Source organism: Callithrix jacchus, chromosome 3 (assembly GCF_049354715.1).
Source record: "Callithrix jacchus isolate 240 chromosome 3, calJac240_pri, whole genome shotgun sequence".
NCBI lineage: Eukaryota > Metazoa > Chordata > Mammalia > Primates > Cebidae > Callithrix > Callithrix jacchus.
In genome coordinates this window covers 43,389,978-43,408,050 of record NC_133504.1, presented here as the reverse complement: position 1 = coordinate 43,408,050, position 18,073 = coordinate 43,389,978, and the positions used below count along the sequence as shown (strand labels likewise).

The 18,073-nt window shown below is 41.2% G+C and overlaps 1 protein-coding gene across 20 annotated transcripts in view; it reads left to right on the top strand.

Moving 5' to 3' along the window:
- TRIM2 (tripartite motif containing 2) overlaps nucleotides 1-18,073 on the top strand; it is a 200,448-nt gene that overhangs the window by 124,892 nt on the left and 57,483 nt on the right. For 10 of the 20 annotated variants that reach the window (XM_054252868.2, XM_054252867.2, XM_008992589.5 and 7 more), the window contains 2 exons: nucleotides 8,916-9,100; nucleotides 13,277-13,514. In XM_054252868.2, coding sequence (XP_054108843.2) covers nucleotides 8,967-9,100; nucleotides 13,277-13,514 — 372 coding nt within the window. In that variant the 5' untranslated portion in view covers nucleotides 8,916-8,966. Of the gene's footprint in view, nucleotides 1-8,915; nucleotides 9,101-11,085; nucleotides 11,357-12,886; nucleotides 13,030-13,276; nucleotides 13,515-18,073 lie in introns of those variants that run through there. The other 10 variants (XM_035292842.3, XM_078366377.1, XM_035292840.3 and 7 more) reach the window with 3 other exon arrangements.

The following is an 18,073-nucleotide window of genomic DNA, read 5'->3' as shown; positions in this document are numbered from 1 at the left end:
GAGGTTATGGTAAGCCGAGATCACACCACTGTACTCCAGCCTGGGAGACAGAAGGAGACGCTGTCTTGTGGGGGGAGGGGAGGGGGAAGGCATCTTAATAAATAAATACAACTAAAATGGCACCAAAGAGAAGCAATGGTCCAGGAATACCATAAAATTCGACTGTAGGAATAGAATTGAGTACTTTTAAGATGATGTATAATCAAATAAGCAACCTCTTACCCACAAATCACATGTTAAAATTTTATTTTTCAGTAGTCTTGGCCTCTGTTTCCCCACCACATTCCCTAGAGCAGACAGACAAGATTTTGCCAGCTCCCTCCCCTTCTCAAGAAGAGTGGTTTAACTTTGGCTTTTCTCTGCCATCCTTTCTTCCTGCTCTTCCTCACCATACTGCCAGCAGTAAACAGTTCGGATAGTTTTCTGGTCTAAAGGCTATAATTTGGGATGGGAAATGTGGTCTCAATCTTAGAATTGTGGACATAGGCATTTTTTTCTCATTTCAGCTTCTCCTATCAAGTTCTTTTGCATTTGGTGGTTAATTTCCACCAAATTATAGGAGATTTGAGACAGTGAGCCAGGAAAAACACCAGCGATGATGTGAGGGAAGAAATGCTGGGGCTGAATTTTTTTATGTCCAAGGATTTGGTTATGTGATTATTGAATTGCTTTTTCCACAACAAGCTCTGTTTGGTTGGCAAGCCCCCATTAATAAGGAATGTGTGTGCCAACCTTCTTAGACTTTTTGTTTCCATGCATATGTGTCTGTAATTGCCCAATGAATGGTTCTTGTTGCCCAGTACACAGATAGCCAATTTACCAAGACAACTGTATTGCAATAGAGAAAGAGTTTAATAAATGCAGAGTCAGCTAAGCGGAAGACTGGACTTTATTACTCAAATCAGATTCCCCACAAATTCCAAGTCTAGGGTTTTTCAAGGGTAGTTTGGTGGACAGGGGCTAGGGAATGGGGAGTGTTGATTGCTTGGGTCAGGGAGGAATTCATAGGAGGTTGAAGCTGTCTGCTGGCTGTTTTCACTTTCTGGATGGAGTTACAAAATTCATGGAGGCAGTTGGTGTTAGAATACATGTTGTGAAAAATATCTTGAACACTAATCTTAGGTTTTACAATAATGATGTTTTTAATTTTTAATTTTATTTATTTATTCAATAAAATCCAGACCCTGCACAATGCAATAGTGATGTTGTCTATAGGAGCAATTGGGGAGGCCAGGAATCTTGTGACCTGTGGCTATGTGGCTCCTGTCTGAACTGTAATTCTAACCTTGTGGCTAATTTTTTAGTTTTATAAAGTTGATTTTGATCCTGAGCAAGGTGTAGCTTTTTCAGGAAGGGGCTGTTATCATTCCGGTTTTAAAGTTAAACTATAAACTAAATCCCTCCCAAAGTTAGTTTGGCCTATATCCAGAAAGAAACAAGGACAACATGGAGGTTAGAAGCAAGATGGAGTCAGCTATGTCAGATTTCTTTCACTGTCATAATTTTTCTATGCCAGATTTTTCTCACTGTCACAATTTTTGTGAAGGCACTTTCATGTACTCAGTAGTTGTTTCCTTCCTGCATTTATGAACATGTTAAAATATGTCACTAATGTTTACCTTCTAGATGATGGCCTATGTAGCTGAACACTAGACTATCACATGGGAGGCTGGGCATGGTGGTTCACAACTATAATCCTACTACTTTGGAAGCCTTAAGCAAGCGGATCACTTGAACCCAGGAGTCCGAGACCAGTTGGGCAACATAATGGGACCCCATCTCTATAAAAATACAAAAATTAGCTGGGCATGGTGGTGCCCACTTGTGGTCCCAGCTACTTGGGAGGCTGAGGTGGGACTCTCACTTGAGCCTCGAGGTGGAGGTTGCAGTGAACCGTAATCATGTCACTGCACTGCAGCCTGAGTAACAGGGAGAGACCCTGTCCAAAAAAAAAAGATTATCAAATGGGGAAGCAGATAACGTCCGAGGTCAAGTGCAAACATTCAGATGACTGGTAGCAACCATGCTCTTTTATCATGGAATTCAACAAGTACTGCTCTTTGCTGCTGCTGTGAATAAGTCCCTTTCCATGTTATATTTTGGTAGTTTGATTCATTCAAAAAAATAATGTGTACCAGGCATAGTTCTAGGTGCTGGAACTACTACAGTGAATAATCAGACACAAATCCCTGCCCTTGTGGGCCTTACATTCTAGGGGGAAGGCGGAGACTATATCTCAAATATATAAATTGCATAGTATGTCAGAAGGCTTACTTCCAGCAGCTATAACAAAAATATCATAGATTGGGTGACTTAAACAAAAAGAATGTATTGTCTCACAGTTCTAGAGGTTAGGAAATCTGAGGTCAGGGGGCCAGCATGGTGAGTTCTAGTGAGACCCTCTTCTGGCTTTATAGGCAGCAGACGGCTCACATGGCAGAGATCGGAGAGAGTGGGAAAGCAGTCTCTCTCTTATCTCTTCTTACAGCGGCACTAATCCCATCATGAGGGCACTACCCTCATGACCTAATCATCTCCCAAAGGCCTTACCTTCTAATCCCATCACACTAGGGGTTAGGGCTTCAATATATTAATTTGGGAGGGACACAGACATGGAGTCTATAACAGAAGGTGACCAGTGCTATGGAGAAAAACCTAGCAAGGACTGGGGATAGCAGGGCTAGGTAACTGGAGGCAAGATACAGTTTTAAACAGAAGGGTCAGATTGAGCAGGTGACACGGAGCTGGACAAAGGGGAGTGGGCTCCTTTGTAAGGGGTCTTGTCTTGCTGTTTGTTTTCCACGGACGGGGAACCTCAGCTAGTCTCCCATATGAAAGCTCTTATTGGCAAAGGTCAATATCAAGTGAATGTTGACCGTTTGTATTATTTTAAAGTGGTTCTTTCTGCCTTCTCTACCATTCCTTTCTATTGCATTTTTGTCATTGTGTCTGATGTTAGTTCCTACATCCAAAAGCATTTGGGCTTCTTTACAGGCAAAGTCTGCCCCAGGCATGTTTTCACACAGATCCCTTCAGAAGTGAGTTTTGCAACTCTCCAGCATATAGAAGAGCAGTTCTGTCTTCTGATCCTTTTCATTATAGTCTGCTGATTTCCACTGGTTAGGTGGGTAAGAAGGGTCTCTGACAATTTAGAAACCTAGATGGGAAAAGGAGACCAGAGAAGCATCTAGGTAAATATTTGTTGCTTTTCTAATCGAGGAGACCAGAAACTGTGGTAGTGCCCCAACAATTTGATTGAAAGTTGTTGTATATTGAGTGTATTCCTTATGGCATATTTGGACTGATTCAGACTTCTCATGGTGCTTATTAGCTCATTCTGTGCCTCAGTTCTTCTGAGCACATTGTCCCTTTAGGAGTAGTCAAATTTTCTTCCTAGTGTGGATATCCAGTTATATTCAGGGAAGGATCATTATCCTGGCAAATTTGGGGATCTTTGAGGATTGGACGCCTTTTGTGTTGATTCTGGGAGTTCTAAAAATCCAGATGCCTTCAACAGGTCACTTGTGACAGATCTGTGATACTGTCATGATTTTAAATTATTGTTAATGAGCAAACTTAATTAGTTCATCATGTAAATTAACAATACTACAATACAAACACTTGCTCTCACGCACTATGATAATTATCATAAAATTAGAATGAAATGTTTTTATTTTTGGTTTTGAGCATAAAATATTGGCTCAAGAGATTTCATTTAGTCAGTGTATATCATTTGATTAAAACAAATGTTTTTTTCTTGCCAAAAATCCAAAATTCTAAGATTAAAAAAAAGGAGTAAAATTCAATATGATGTTTTGCCTCTGCTTTTTCAATACTCAGCATGGCTCTGATTATTTTAAAGGGTACTATGAAAAATTTCAAAAGCTATTCAAAATAGAATTATTTTTAACTGATTGCGATGGAAAAGTTTAACATCTTTTTAAATAAAATATGGAACACTTCACAAATTTGCATGCCATTCTTGCTCAGGGGTAATATTTTCTGTATTGGTCAAATTTTAGGGCTGCCAAAGTGAGCACTCTTATCGTTTTTACAAGTCACACACACACACACACACACACACACTCACACGAGTGAAATGTTAAAGTGACATCATCGATTTATCAGATAAGGCAGAAAACCTGAAATCTGACCTTTCTGATTCACTGATTTTGTTGAATGACCTTGGACCAGTCATTTAAACCCTCAGCTTTGGTTTTGATTAGGACTGACAAGTCCATTCCTTCCCTAGTCTGATGTCATAGCGATGTGATTAAGAAAACAGACAGGCTGCCAACATTTTGAGCCCCTGAGAGATGAGCTACTTTGAGAGATACTCTTTGGAAAGTCTAGCAGATAATGCTGGCTGATTCGATATCATACCTATACCATTCAACTACATAGTGAGTTCTGTCTGAATGTGCCTGACACTCTTGTATAGCAGGTGCTTCACAAGGTCGTGTATGTTATTTTATTTTATTACTTTGTTTTGAGCCAGAGTCTCACTCTGTCCCCCAGGCTGGAGTGCAGGTGCATGCTCACATGCCTTGACCTCCTGAGCTCAAGCAATCCTCCCACCTCAGCCTCCTGAGCAGCTGGGACTATGTATATGTGCCACCATGCCTGGCTAATTTTGTATTTTTTTTGTAGATATGGGGATTTGCCATGTTGCCAAGGCTATGAACTCTTGGGCTCACGTGATCTGTTCACCCGGACCTCCCAAAGTGCTAGGCATGAGGCACCTCACCCAGCCTGTTTGAAAAATTATACTTGTAATGAACTTATCTAGAAAATACAGAGTTGACGTACAGTGTGTCATGTTTGTAATTATGCTTATATGTATAAACAGCAGAATTTTCTGTTTCTTTTTTTTTTTTTTTGGCTAGTCAAGTGAAGCAGTGGGAGTGGGGAAGAAGCAACAGAATCTGTAACTGGTTGTGATCAATTACCTGTAAACACCACTGCACTTGGACCAACCAGCAGCTGAAATTTCCTAGTAAAAGTTGACATGCTTTTTAAATTTTGGTGACTTGGTAGGAAGAACTATTGTTTATATTTGGAAAAGAGTATTTTCTTTTTTTTTTTGAGATGGAATTTTGCTGTTGTTACCCAGACTGGAGTGCAATGGCACGATCTCAGCTCACCGCAACCTCTGCTTCCTGGGTTCAAGCAATTCTCCTGCCTCAGCCTCCCGAGTAGCTGGAACTACAGGCACACACCACCATGCCCAGCTAATTTTTGTATTTTAGTAGAGACGGGGTTTCACCTTGTTGACCAGGATGGTCTCAATCTCTTGACCTTGTGATCCACCCGCCTTGGCCTCCGAAAGTGCTGGGATTATAGGCGTGAACCACCGCGCCCGGCCTGAGTGTTTTCTTTAGAAAGTATAGAAGTGTTGCTTCTGTAAATACAGAGTATTTCCCAGCTTTGAAAACAGGCAGGAGGCCAAGTTAAAGTGTCATGTGTAAACCAAGCTTCTGTAGTGCAGCTTTTTTAAAACACAAGGTCAAGGGCAGTGTTGTGGTTTAAGTAGTGAAAAGGCCATGGGTTTTAGAGATGTGCCTTCTGGTAAATTTCTTGACTGAGACTGTTTTGTTTCTTTTAATCTATATCTATGGAGTAAGAATAATAGTTTGACCTCCTGCCTAGGATTATATTACATATTAAACCTCTCTATTTTTTTCTTCTTTTCTTTTCCTTTCTTTCGTAACCACCCAATGGGTTCACCTTGCCTGCTGCCTAAACAGAGCTGTTATCAAGACGGGATTGCAATGGAGAAAGAGTAACTTCACACAGAGCCAGCTGTGCAGGAGACCAGAGTTTTATTATTACTCAAATCAGTCTCTCTGACCATTTAGGATCGGAGTTTGTGTGTGCGTGTGTGTGTGTGTGTGTGTGTGTGTGTATGGGTTTTTTTGTTTTTTGTTTTTGTGTTTGTTTTTTGAGACAGTGTTGAGACAGCGTTTCACTCCTTTTTTTTTTTTGGAAATGGAGTCTCACTCTGTCCCCCAGGCTGGATTGCAGTGGCACAGTCTCGGTTCACTGAAACCTCTGCCCCTAGGTTCAAGTGATTTTCCTTCCTCATCCTCCCAAGTAGCTGGGATTACAAGTGCCTGCCACCACGCCCAGCTAATTTTGTATTTTTAGTAGAGATGGGGTTTCACTATCTTGGCCAGGCTGGTCCTGAACTTCCGACTTCCTGATCCACCTGCCCTTTCCTTCCAAAGTGCTGGGATTACAGGCGTGAGCCACCACGCTCGGCCGGGATCGGGATCGGAGTTTTTAAAGATAATTTAGCAGCGAGGGGCTCGGGAAGTGGGGAGTGCTGATTGGTCAGGTTGGAAAAGGAATCGTAGAAGAGTCAAAGTGGGGTTTTCTTGCTGTCTTCTGTTCCTGGGTGGGATCACAGAACTGGTTGAGCCAGGTTACTGTCTGGGTGGTGTCAGCTGATCCACTGAGTGCAGGGTCTGCAAAACATCTCAAGCACTGATCTTTGGTTTTACAATAGTGTTGTTGTCCCGAAGAGCAATTTGGGGAGGTTCAGACTCTTGCAGCCAGGGGCTGCACAGCCCCTAACCTTAATTCCTCATTTGTAGCTAATTTGTTAGTCCTGCAAAGGCAGACTGGTCCTCAGGCAAGAAGGGGTCTATTTGGAAAAGAGCTATTATCGATATTGTTTCAGAGTCAAACCATAAACTCAATTCCTTCCCAAGGTTAGTTTAACGGATGCCTAGGAATGAACAAGGACAGCTTAAAGGTTAAAAGCAAGATGGAGTCGGTTAGGTCTGATCTCTTTCACTGCTATAATTTTCTCAGTTATAATTTTTGAAGTGGCAGTTTCACTTTCTCTCTTTTCTTTTCTTTTCTTTTTTTGGTAAAGAGTATTTCCATAGGGAAATAGGGGGCTGTGGACACCTTACCAGATATTTAGAAAATTAAGAGGTAAATTTTAGCTCAGCCTTGGTTTATGCCTTTGGCGTAGAAGCCAGAAATTCTTTAAGCTGGTAAAAGGAGCTGTGTTTTGTGTTGTAAATTTTTCCTCTCTGGTGCTCTCAAACTCTCTGCTGTCTTCTCTGTTGCCCTCTTCTGATTCTCCTTTCCTGGCATGATCCCTAACATTTTGAAACCGTCTCTGAATTAATTCACTCCACCAGGCCTTTCAAATGCCCAGACATGAATACCAACAGACATTTCTTTTAAATTATAGGGAATACCTCTGGTCTTTGTCCCTGCCCCATAGCAAATATATTTTAGTTTCAAATCTGTAAATCTTTAGTCCTGAAGAAAACACTCTGAACCATAAACAAAGTTTTTAATTAGAATTATAATGATCACCCTCAGGCATATTAATAGCATGTAGGGAAGGAAAAACTTTTCTTCTGCCCTCCCAGCGTATGTGCCTAGGGTCTATGAATTAAGGTGACAAAAGACAGATTAACAGGAGAAAAAGGTGCACACATTTTTTTGATACTATTGTAGCAGGAGCAGCTGCGAGAAACAGAGCTCTTGAACACCAAAAGGGGAGGGAAGGGGTTTATTATTATTATTATTATGGCCAGGAGCCAGGTGATGATTTGTCTAAACACAGCTCGTCCAACAAAGAAAGCTTCTGCATTTATATAGGCTTACACTCTAGATATTACACGCGAAAGAATCTTAGGGTTACAGCCTTAGAAATCACATATGAAAGGGTTTCGGGTTTACAGTTTTAGAAATCACATATGAAAGGGTTTCAGGTTTACAGTTTTAGGAATCACATGTGAAAAGGTTTCTGGTTTATAGTTTAGGAATCACATATGAAAGGGTTTCAGGTTTAAAGTTTTAGAAATCACATTTGAAAGGGTTTTGGGTTTACAGTTTTAGGAATCACATGTGAAAAGGTTCTGGTCTCCGGAGGGAGGAGTCGGGTGGGGGTTTGATCTTGTTTATGGGAAAACAGTGTCTTCCGGAGAGTTTCCCTAATACCAAGCCTGCCATCTACAGGAAGGTGATTCAGGAGGCGCCAGTTGGCCAGCCTTTTCTTCTATTGAAATGCAGTGTGGAAGTTGAGGGGGGAAGTGATCCCAGATGCGTGGGTCACCTTCCTCACTATTTTAAAATTTTACATTATCAAGGGCTTCACAACCTCCTCTTTGGGTTTTATATACCATTTTAACAAAGGACAATATATTGTGGAGAACTGCCTAGACAAAAGAAGGGGAGGGGTTTGGACTCCTGGGGCAGTAAGTTGTAGGAAAGGTATGGTAGATAAGGCTTGTTTAGTAAGATCATTTTGCAAGCTCATCTCATTGCAGTCTTCAGTGTTTATGAGACTTCTCTTCCTGGCTCGGGAGAGAGAGGCACCTTACAAATGGAAATTTCCTTTACAAAAGGGAAATTTATGCCCTGCTTTTAGGCAGATGGGAACAGGCTCCTCTTCTGCCTGTTCTTTATAGCTTTCAGCTCAAAATAATGCTTATATCAAAGTGACATATTTTGGTGTGACACAGTCCAACCTCTTCAAGTACAATAGTTGGACAAACATATTCAATTTTAATAAGAATAATAAAAGGTAAATATGTTTAAATATAGTCATGGCTACAGGCATAAGCAGACATAGCTATATAAAGTATTTATCCTCTTACTCACCACTGCTTTGAAACCTGGTGAGCATACCTCTTTGTAACAACATGCCTGCTTCTAATTTGTTTTGTTTGCATGGTGAACATGTGAAGTTTTTATTGATTTACAAAACAAACAACTGAGAGTTCACTGTACTCCTACAGCAATAAGGGTTGGTTTATTGGTCATTTTGAGGTCACTGACATTGACTTCTACCTATATTTATAACACAATGCTTATGGTGAAAGAGCCAGTGATTGACTTGCACCTACAGATTATTATATATTTTTCTGTTTTGATTTTCTGTCTGACAGCAGCAGCGTGCAGGGTCAAAGACAGCTGGCCCCCTATGTCAGTAGTCTAGGATGGCCAGTGAAGGCACCAACATCCCAAGTCCTGTGGTGCGCCAGATTGACAAGCAGTTTCTGATTTGCAGTATATGCCTGGAACGGTACAAGAATCCCAAGGTTCTTCCCTGTCTGCACACTTTCTGCGAGAGGTAAGCCTCCTTTGTGCTTGGGGAAGGGAGTTTCACAGGCTAACCTCTTACAACCTACTGCAGGATTCTTTACCAGAATTCTACAGTTACCATTGAGAGAAAACTAATGTCTTGTGCTTCTGATAAACATTGAAAAACAGAATCATGAGTTGCCAATAAATTATTTCAAACCATTATAAGTATGAAACAATTTTTGTCCACAGCAGATTCCTACAGAGGGTCTTTGAGAGCCAATTAAAAAATAGAGCATTTCCTCCCATATAACAAATCAGGTTAATCATCTATATATGTGAGTGGTTAGTTCAAAGAGTATAGCTTCTTTTCCAAAGATTCTTCAGACACATACTAATGTCACATTTGAACACTATGATGTTTTAAAGAAAATATATATATATTAAATAAATTACCTGACTATATAATCTGCTATATGTAAAAACAGACTTCCTTATTTATCTTCTTGATAGGGTATTTGTTTTTGGAGAGGGGTATTAATTAGTTATCAAAACACACTTTTATCCCATTGTCTAATTTACCATATAAGCAATTAAGCAGAAGTTTGTTAATAATTAGTTTATCTTCCTTATAAGTATTTCCCTAGTAAAGTTATATATCTTTCTTAAAAATAAATATGGCAATTGTGTTTTATAGCATTTTGTTAAATACACTTATCGTTTTTTAATGCACATACTTAAAATGCTTTACTTCCTATTATAGAACTGGAAATCAGTATTTCAAATGGCTTCAAATCTACGCTGATTGCACAAATCTCTGATTTAACATGTCTGTATTATTTGATTGACCATTTTTTGAGTTGATTTACTTTGCAAAGGTTAAATTGCAAAAGAATAATCATATCCTTTGTGGTAGTGATGGATGGAAGGAGAAGGTAGATTCGTTACTAGTAGTTGTGGTTTTTTTGGTTTGTTTTGGGTTGTTGTGGGGTTGTGTGTGTTTGTGTGTGCGTGTGCTTGTGTGTATGGGTTTTAGTTTGTTTCGGTGGTGGTATATTGAGCACTATTCATTTTATACTTTGGCTTAAGTGCTTTGTAATTTATATTACAAAATCATTAGAATTTGTTTCTTCCATCCCCTTAATGGGTACACTTAAAACATGAATACCAGCTAATCGTCCATGTGTTCCTGGGCGCACATGAAAAGATATTACCTGATGTGCAGCAGTTGGCATAGCTTGGCAGACACTCTATAGAAGTGCACTCAGAGCCACTCAGTCTGAGCTTGGCAGAATTGCTCCCTGTCCCAATATTTAGCGCTCAGACTATCTATTGTTTGGGTCCTGTTTCCTCACTCTGACAGGTGAGAAGCAACACTTTAGGCTGCCTTGGGTCTGCCCCTGCTATCTTCTTTGGGGGTCTAGCCCAACCCACTTCTGCTCTGCACCCAACAGGTAGTGGTGAGATTTGTGAAATCCTACTACAGCAAGTTCTTACAGAATGTTCTGTGTTAAACTAGATGATTTCCTTTTCTTTTATTTTTAATTTTATTTATTATTTATTAATTTATTTATTTTGAGGCGAGATCTCACTCTGTCACCCAGTCTAGAGTACAGTGGCACAATCACAGTTCACTGCAGCCTCAATTTCCCACGCTCCAGAGATCTTCCTACCTCAACCTCTCAGTTAGTTGGGTTCACAGGTTCATACCACCTGGAGACAGGGTTTCTCCATGTTGCCCAGGCTGGTCTAAAACTCCTGAGCTCAAGCCATCTACCTGCCTTGGCCTCCCAAAGTGTTGGGCTTTCAGGCATAAGCCACTGCTCCCAGCTGACAGGATTTCTGTTTGAAGGTGCTGGCAACTTTGCTTAAAATGGGGAAAATTTTTTTTTATGCAGAGATAAAACTTTATAGGCTGTCTCACTGTCAAGAGAGTGAGCTCTAAGATCCAGTGTTCAGCCTCTGCCAGGCATTCAACTGGCTACTCAGTAAGAACCTCACAGTCACTCTCTTATTCCACATCTTCCAAAACAGCATCAAGGGACTTGAAGGAGATCAAAGTCACGTGCAGCTTCTGGCCCCATGGAATTACAGCCTAGTGGAGGAGCCAGTCACTAATCCTCTAATTGCTCAGACTAATGTAAAATTAAACCAGTGACAAATGCTGTATGCCAGAAGTACACAGGAAAAAATACAATAGAGGAATTTGCCCTAATCAGGGAAGTCTTCCTTGCAGAAGTGATGATTAAGCACAAACCCCAATGATGTGTAAAAATTAAGCAAACGGGAGCAAGCAGAATTTCAGGTATGTGCAAAGGTGCTATAGTGGGAAGTTGCTATAGTGAGTGAGAGGGTTGTTAATACTGGGGAAGATCTTAAATAAGCCCACTGTGGCTGATATGCAGCAAATGGGGAAGAGGCAGAAAATATGTAGGTGCTAGGTCATATGAGTTGTGTAATCCATATTGCCATATATGGATTTTTGTCTTTGTTGTAAGAGCAGTGGAAGTGGAAACCATGGCAGGGTTTTCATCTCAGATGGTATGGGAGGGAAATTTAAATGGCTAGTTTTGAGTTTCCAGAAGGTCACTCCGGTTGCAATGTGGAGAAGTGTTAGAGGGTACAAGACTGGTAATGTAGCAGGGGATGAACAGAACTGGAGAGGTTAGAAAGATATGTGGGCATTGACAGTCTTTGGTGGTGGGTTGGTTATGGAAAATGAAAAACAGTAAGGGAATTACTGTTTTAAGAATGACTCCTAATTTCTGGTTTGTTTGAATAAATGGTTGGAGGTGCTATTCATCAAGAATGGGAGAGGATTCAGTCGGGGGGCAGATCATGGGTTTGATTTTGTTCATGTTGAGTTTGAAGACCGGTAAGACATCTAAGAAAAGATGTCAAGAAGTCAGTTAATGGGGCTCAAAGCAGATGTCTTTGGGAAGAAATATAAATTTGGGAGCCTTATGCCTGTAGCCACACATGTGATGTGAATACGATATCCCAGAAAGAGAAGTTTCTTGATGAATGAAACCTTGATTAACTCAGAAATGTACTGACTCAGAAAAAATAGAGCAGACAGGAATACCGTGTGAGTGTGGTGTCATAGAGTCAAGGGAAGAGAATTTTTTTCAATAAAAGGGAGAGTGAGCAGAGCAATAATCAAGCTTAAAGATGCTGCCCAGAAGTCTAGTAAGATAGAATTGAAAAACATCTGCTGGATTCAGACATCATTAATGACCTTAGCAAAAGCTGTTTCATTTCTGGCATTGGTTCAGAGTTAGCTACCTCTGTGACATAGAGAAGATCAATAAACGTCTCTGATGCCAGGTTTATTCATCTGCCAAATAAGGGGAATGGGGCTCGGTTGGTGTGTTTTGAATTCTGCTTGGCTAGATACTGGAAAAAAAAATAGTATCTTATAATTATTGAGAGTTTAGATTATGGTGCCAAACTGCCTGCATTTGAATTCATGCTCTGCCCCTGACCAGCTAAGTATCTTGGACCAGTATCCTGGCCTGTCTCTGTGTTTCATCATGTGTTTCAAGGAATCATAACAGTACTTACCTCATAGGCTCATTGGAAGTACTTTGAATTCAGTGAGCAGCATATGTGTGAACCATTATTGGTGACACACTTCCTTAACTAAATGAGTTAAGTTGATACCTGTTGAGCAGAGACAGGAGAAGTGATGGTGTGGCTCTGACTCTGGGTGTCCCATCCTTGCTTCAAGCAAACATTTCCACTTTGGTGTGTTTTTATCTGATTATTATTTTGTACATTAGAAGAATTTCATTGCTAACAAAAATATTTGATGTGTTTCTTACAATTGTCAAAGTCTCTACATTTGTGAGCCCACTGCTACATATTCTGGACCAGTGCTTCTCAAACTCTAACATGTATGCAAATCACATGGGGAGCTGACTCAGCAGGTGTCAGATTGGGTCTACAATTCTGCATTTCTACCAAATTCAACCCCAGGTAGGCTGACCCTACTTGTCCATGACCACACTTCATGTGCCAAGGCTCTAGAAAACACTACAAAGGTCTGATTAATGTGAGTACAGCTTATCTGTTAGTTTCTGAATATTGTTTTCCTAGTAAAGGAGACTGTGATGGGAGTTTCTGAGAAATACTTTGTGTAGCCACTGAGAGTATGCATGATATCTGTGAGAAGTAGGGGTTCTGCACTGTGCTAAGTGTCCCTCCACCTCTGCTTCTGCAACAGGTGCCTGCAGAACTACATTCCCGCCCACAGTTTAACCCTCTCCTGCCCAGTGTGCCGCCAGACCTCCATCCTGCCCGAGAAAGGGGTGGCTGCGCTCCAGAACAATTTCTTCATCACAAACCTGATGGACGTGCTGCAGCGAACTCCAGGCAGCAACGTTGAGGAGTCTTCCATCCTGGAAACAGTCACTGCTGTGGCTGCAGGAAAGCCTCTCTCTTGCCCAAATCACGATGGGAATGTAAGTGGCGTGGATGGCAGATACTGCCCGGGAGCATAACTGTTGTGGCTGTGGGGAGGCTCTGGGCACGTCAGAGATTACGCATTAAAACAGAACTCCATCTGGAAAACTGAGTAATTAAAAAAGATTTTTACCAGCTCTCAGACTATTTTACCTGCTCATGTTCTTTGACCAGAACTCTTTAAATACCAAAATCAATCTCCACTGTGTCTGCTTCACACATATTGTTGGTGTCCCCGGGAAAGCAAACCAGTAGCTATTTGCAAGCTGGGCATACTTTGACCTACGTAAACATCTGTGTAATAAATCATGGATACAGATTTAACAATGGATAAGTTCTGCAAGTTGAGAATGATGATTAAAATGTTAGAGTTCTTTATTTTTCTTGGGAGGGAAACTTTCTCATGTTACATTAGACCTTATTCCTTATTAATAGATAGAATTTGAAGCTATGTGAATCCCTGACTGTAGATTATAGATTATGAATTCCAAACATATTTCCTGCTACTAGTGAGAACAATAACGGTTAGAAGCTCAGGAGGACCTGTGTGTGCCATCAAGTAACGGATTACAACAACTATGTAACCTGAAGAGGCGGCATTGTGTAGGGGCTACGGACATTGGCTTTGGAGTCAGGCTGCCTGATTCAAATCCTACTCTTAAACTTATTCCCTGTGCAGCTTTGGCAAGTCTATTAAACTCTCTGTGTCTTATTTCCTCATCAGTTAAAAAAAAGTCCTAATAGTATTTACCATATAGGATGCAGAAGAGTTAAATGTTCAAGTTATGTAAATCATATAGTAGGATTTTAATAAATGTCAGCTTTAAAAATTTTAAGTTAATAACTTTATATTCATCCCATTTGTATATTGGCCACGTCGAAAGTATTTGAAACTACTTAAAATAAAAGGCCCAGGTATAATGAAACCACTAAGGCAAGCAAGCAGTCATTAGAGCAAAGCAATTCTTATTAGCCACACTGCTGTTTCTTTACCTCATCTCCCAGCATTCTCTCTGCACACTGTGCTGAAGCCTCACCAGCCTCCTAGAAACTGCCAAATGGTTTCCCTCCTCCAGGCCTGGCTGTTCTGTTCCTTCTGCCTGGGTTGCACTTTGTTCCCTCTTTATACGGCGAGCTCATTCTCTTCCTTGAAGTCTCACTGCAAATTTCTCCTGCACACAGCAGTCGTCTCCACCTGTACCAGCTAACACAGGTCGCTTTTTACATCCAGTTACCCTCCATCCTGTCCCTTTCTTTCTTTCCTCCCTGGTACTCACTGCAGTCTGCCTGCCGTCAGCTGTGTATTTGTTTACTTATTAATCCTGGCTTTCCCTCTAGAATGTGAGCTCCAGCAGGACAGGGACTTGTCATTAGACCCCTAGAATTGAGGGCAGTATCTTATACATAGAAGCCAATACATATTTGTTGAACAACTTTGCCAGACACCATATTTGGCTCCTTAAACTCTACTCTGCAAAGTAGTTGTTGGTTCCTTTCACTTTATAGATGAAGAAACTGAGGCTGGAACAGTTTAAGTCACAGAGCTCGCTGGGCACATCATAAAAGCTAGTCCTGGAGGAAACAGCATCCTGAGCTTTCTGGTAGCCGAAGCAAGAGAGGGCCACCATGGCTTACACATCTGTAACAATTCAATTGAAAGCACACCAGGCTATTAATAGCTATCAGTTTTCCAGGCATTGTACTCCAAGGGAAACTGATCATGTAAATTTTGTAAAAGTAACTTTTAAATGCTGCCTTTGAAAGCAGTTTGAGTATTTTCCTCATGACCACTTCTCACGGTGGCACTCAGTGAATGCTGAGGCTGTCTTTGCCTGGAGCTTGCATTCTAAACCCTAGTTCTAGGAAGGTATTTCTTTCAGGTATAAGAGTGTCTCTTAAAATGGGGTTCTCTGGAGATGTGACTTGATAGAAGGGTAAAGTCTTAGAAACAGTAGGTTCTTTTGTTTTTTTATGGGTTTTTCAGTTTTTGTTTTTGAGACAGAGTCTCACTGTCATCCAGGCTGGAGTGCAGTGGCATAATCATGGTTCACTGAAGCCTCAACCTCCCAGCTTAAACAATCCTCCCTCTTCAGTCCCATCCTCTGCCTCAGTAGCTGGGAACACAGGTGCATGCCACCACACCCAGCTAATTTTTGTATTTTCTGTAGAGACGGGGTCTCACTATGTTGCCCAGACTGGTCTGAAACTCCTGGGCTCAAAGTGATTCACCCTTGGCCTCCCAAAGTGCTGAAGTTATAAGTGTGCACCACGGTGCCCGCCTGAGCTAGTATTTCTGACTGTCATTATTTCTCATTCTACATGACAGCCCCTTCACATCCCAAATTTATACCAGTGTCTATAGTAGGTCTCCCAATGTTTCTAAGGGCCAGACATAGTGGTTTATACCTGTAATCCCAGCACTATGGGAGGCTGAGGCAAGCCAGTCGCTTCAGCCCAGGAGTTTGAGACCAGGCTGGGCAACATGGTGAAACCCCACATCTAGCAAAAATATAAAAATCTGCTGGGCATGATGGGGTGCACCTGTAGTCCCAGCTACTCGGAGGCTGAGGTGGGAGGATCCTGTGGGCCTAGACACTGAGGCTGCATGAGCCATGATTTCACCTCTGCACTCTGACCTGGGTACAGAGCAAGACTGTCAACAAAAGAAGAAAGAGAGAAAGAGAGGAAGGAAGGAAGGGAGGGAGGGAGGGAGGGAGGGAGGAAGGAAGGAAGGAAGGAAGGAAGGAAGGAAGGAAGGTAGGTTACCTCCATTAAGTAAAGTGAGAATGTCATGTAATTCAGGCAACAGCTTGTAGCTCAAGGAAGCGTCTAGAACATGGAGATGGGGAACGTGAAGGTGGGACTCAGGTGTGCCTGAAAAGATAGCTGGGGCGAGATTGGGACAAGCTGCGAATATCATTAAGAACGTGTTTGGCAGGCCACAGCGGCTCATGCCTGTAATCCCAGCACTTTGGGAGGCCAAGGCGGGTGGATCACCTGAGGTCAGGAGTTTGAGACCAGCCTGACCAGCATGGTGAAACCCCATCTCTACTAAAAGTACAAAAATTAGCTGGGTGTGGTGGTGGTTGCCTGTAATCCCAGCTACTTGGGAGGCTGAGGCAAGAGAAGCTTGAACCCAGGTGGCGGACATTGCAGTGAGCCGAGATTGTGCCACTGCACTCCAGCCTGGGTGACAAAAGTGAGACTCTAGCTCAAAAAAAAAAAGAACATGTTTGATGTCAGTTTCTTAAATTGCAAAATCATCAAAGCCTTCCGAACAGAAGATAGGTATTTTAGTGACATTATGGAGGAATGGAGTGACAGACACTAAAGGCTGGGAAATCACTTCAGAGTTTACTGAATTGTCCAAATGAGAGATGATAAGAGGTGGAACTAGAATAGCATCAATGGGTCTGGAGAAGAGAACATGAATTTCAGAGAAAAGAGTACTCTTTGACACAGGAATCTGCCTCCCACAAATAAAAAGGCATGTGTTAATCTAAGCTATTAGGATTGTGAGAACTTGAGCAACTAAAATTAATCTTATACTAGGTCACAAAGAAACATTACTATATTTTCCCATTGTGTAAATCAAGTTCCTGCCCTACAATGCACTAAAATTATATTAGTAACACCAGTTTATGGGGAAAAAATAAATCTCTTTTAAAAGTTAATAATTATTTAATCAGAGAAAATAATAGAAAATTTGGACTATTTACAAAATATTGGAAGTGAAAACATTTTCTATCAAATGTGTAGGGTCAAATCTCTACCCAGGAAATCTTATAGGTTTAAGTATTTTCCTTTATTTAAAAAGAATTCCAGCTTGGGCAACATAGTGAGTCCTCATCTCTACAAAAAAAAAAAAATCAAAGAATGAATCCGGGTGCGGTGGCTCATACCTGTAATCTCAGCACTTTGGGAGGCCGAGGCAGGCAGATCACCTGAGGTCAGGAGTTCAAGACCAGCCTGGCCAAAATGGTGAAACCCTGTCTATACTAAAAATGCAAAATTTAGTCAGGCGTGGTGGCACATGCCTGTAATCCCAGCTACTTGGGAGGCTGAAGCAGGAGAATTGCTTGAACTTGGGAGGCAGAGGTTGCAGTGAGCCAAGGTTGTGCCACTACACTCCAGCATGGACAACAGAGTGAGACTCCATCTCAAAATAATAATAATAATTTTAAAATGGGGCAGGAGATTGCTTGAGCCTGGGAGGTTGAGGCAGCAATGAGCTGTGATCTCACCAAAGCACTCCTGCTTGAGTGACAGAGTGAGACCTTGCCCCTATCCCCACCCCCCCAAAAAAGAATTCAACTCAAGTAGTTAGGAAAAGGATAATAAAATAAACATACAGCACATACACGAAGAAAGAAAAGAACGAAAATATATTGTATTGTAGGAAAAGCTAGAAAGGTCTCCCAAATCGTTTATGATACACTTACAATCCTGATACCAAAACCTAATGAAGATAGAACAAACAGAAAATCATCAATAGCTTAATTTATGACAGTGGCTGTAAAATTCCCCAGCAAATTCCTTTTTTTTTTTTTTTTTTTTT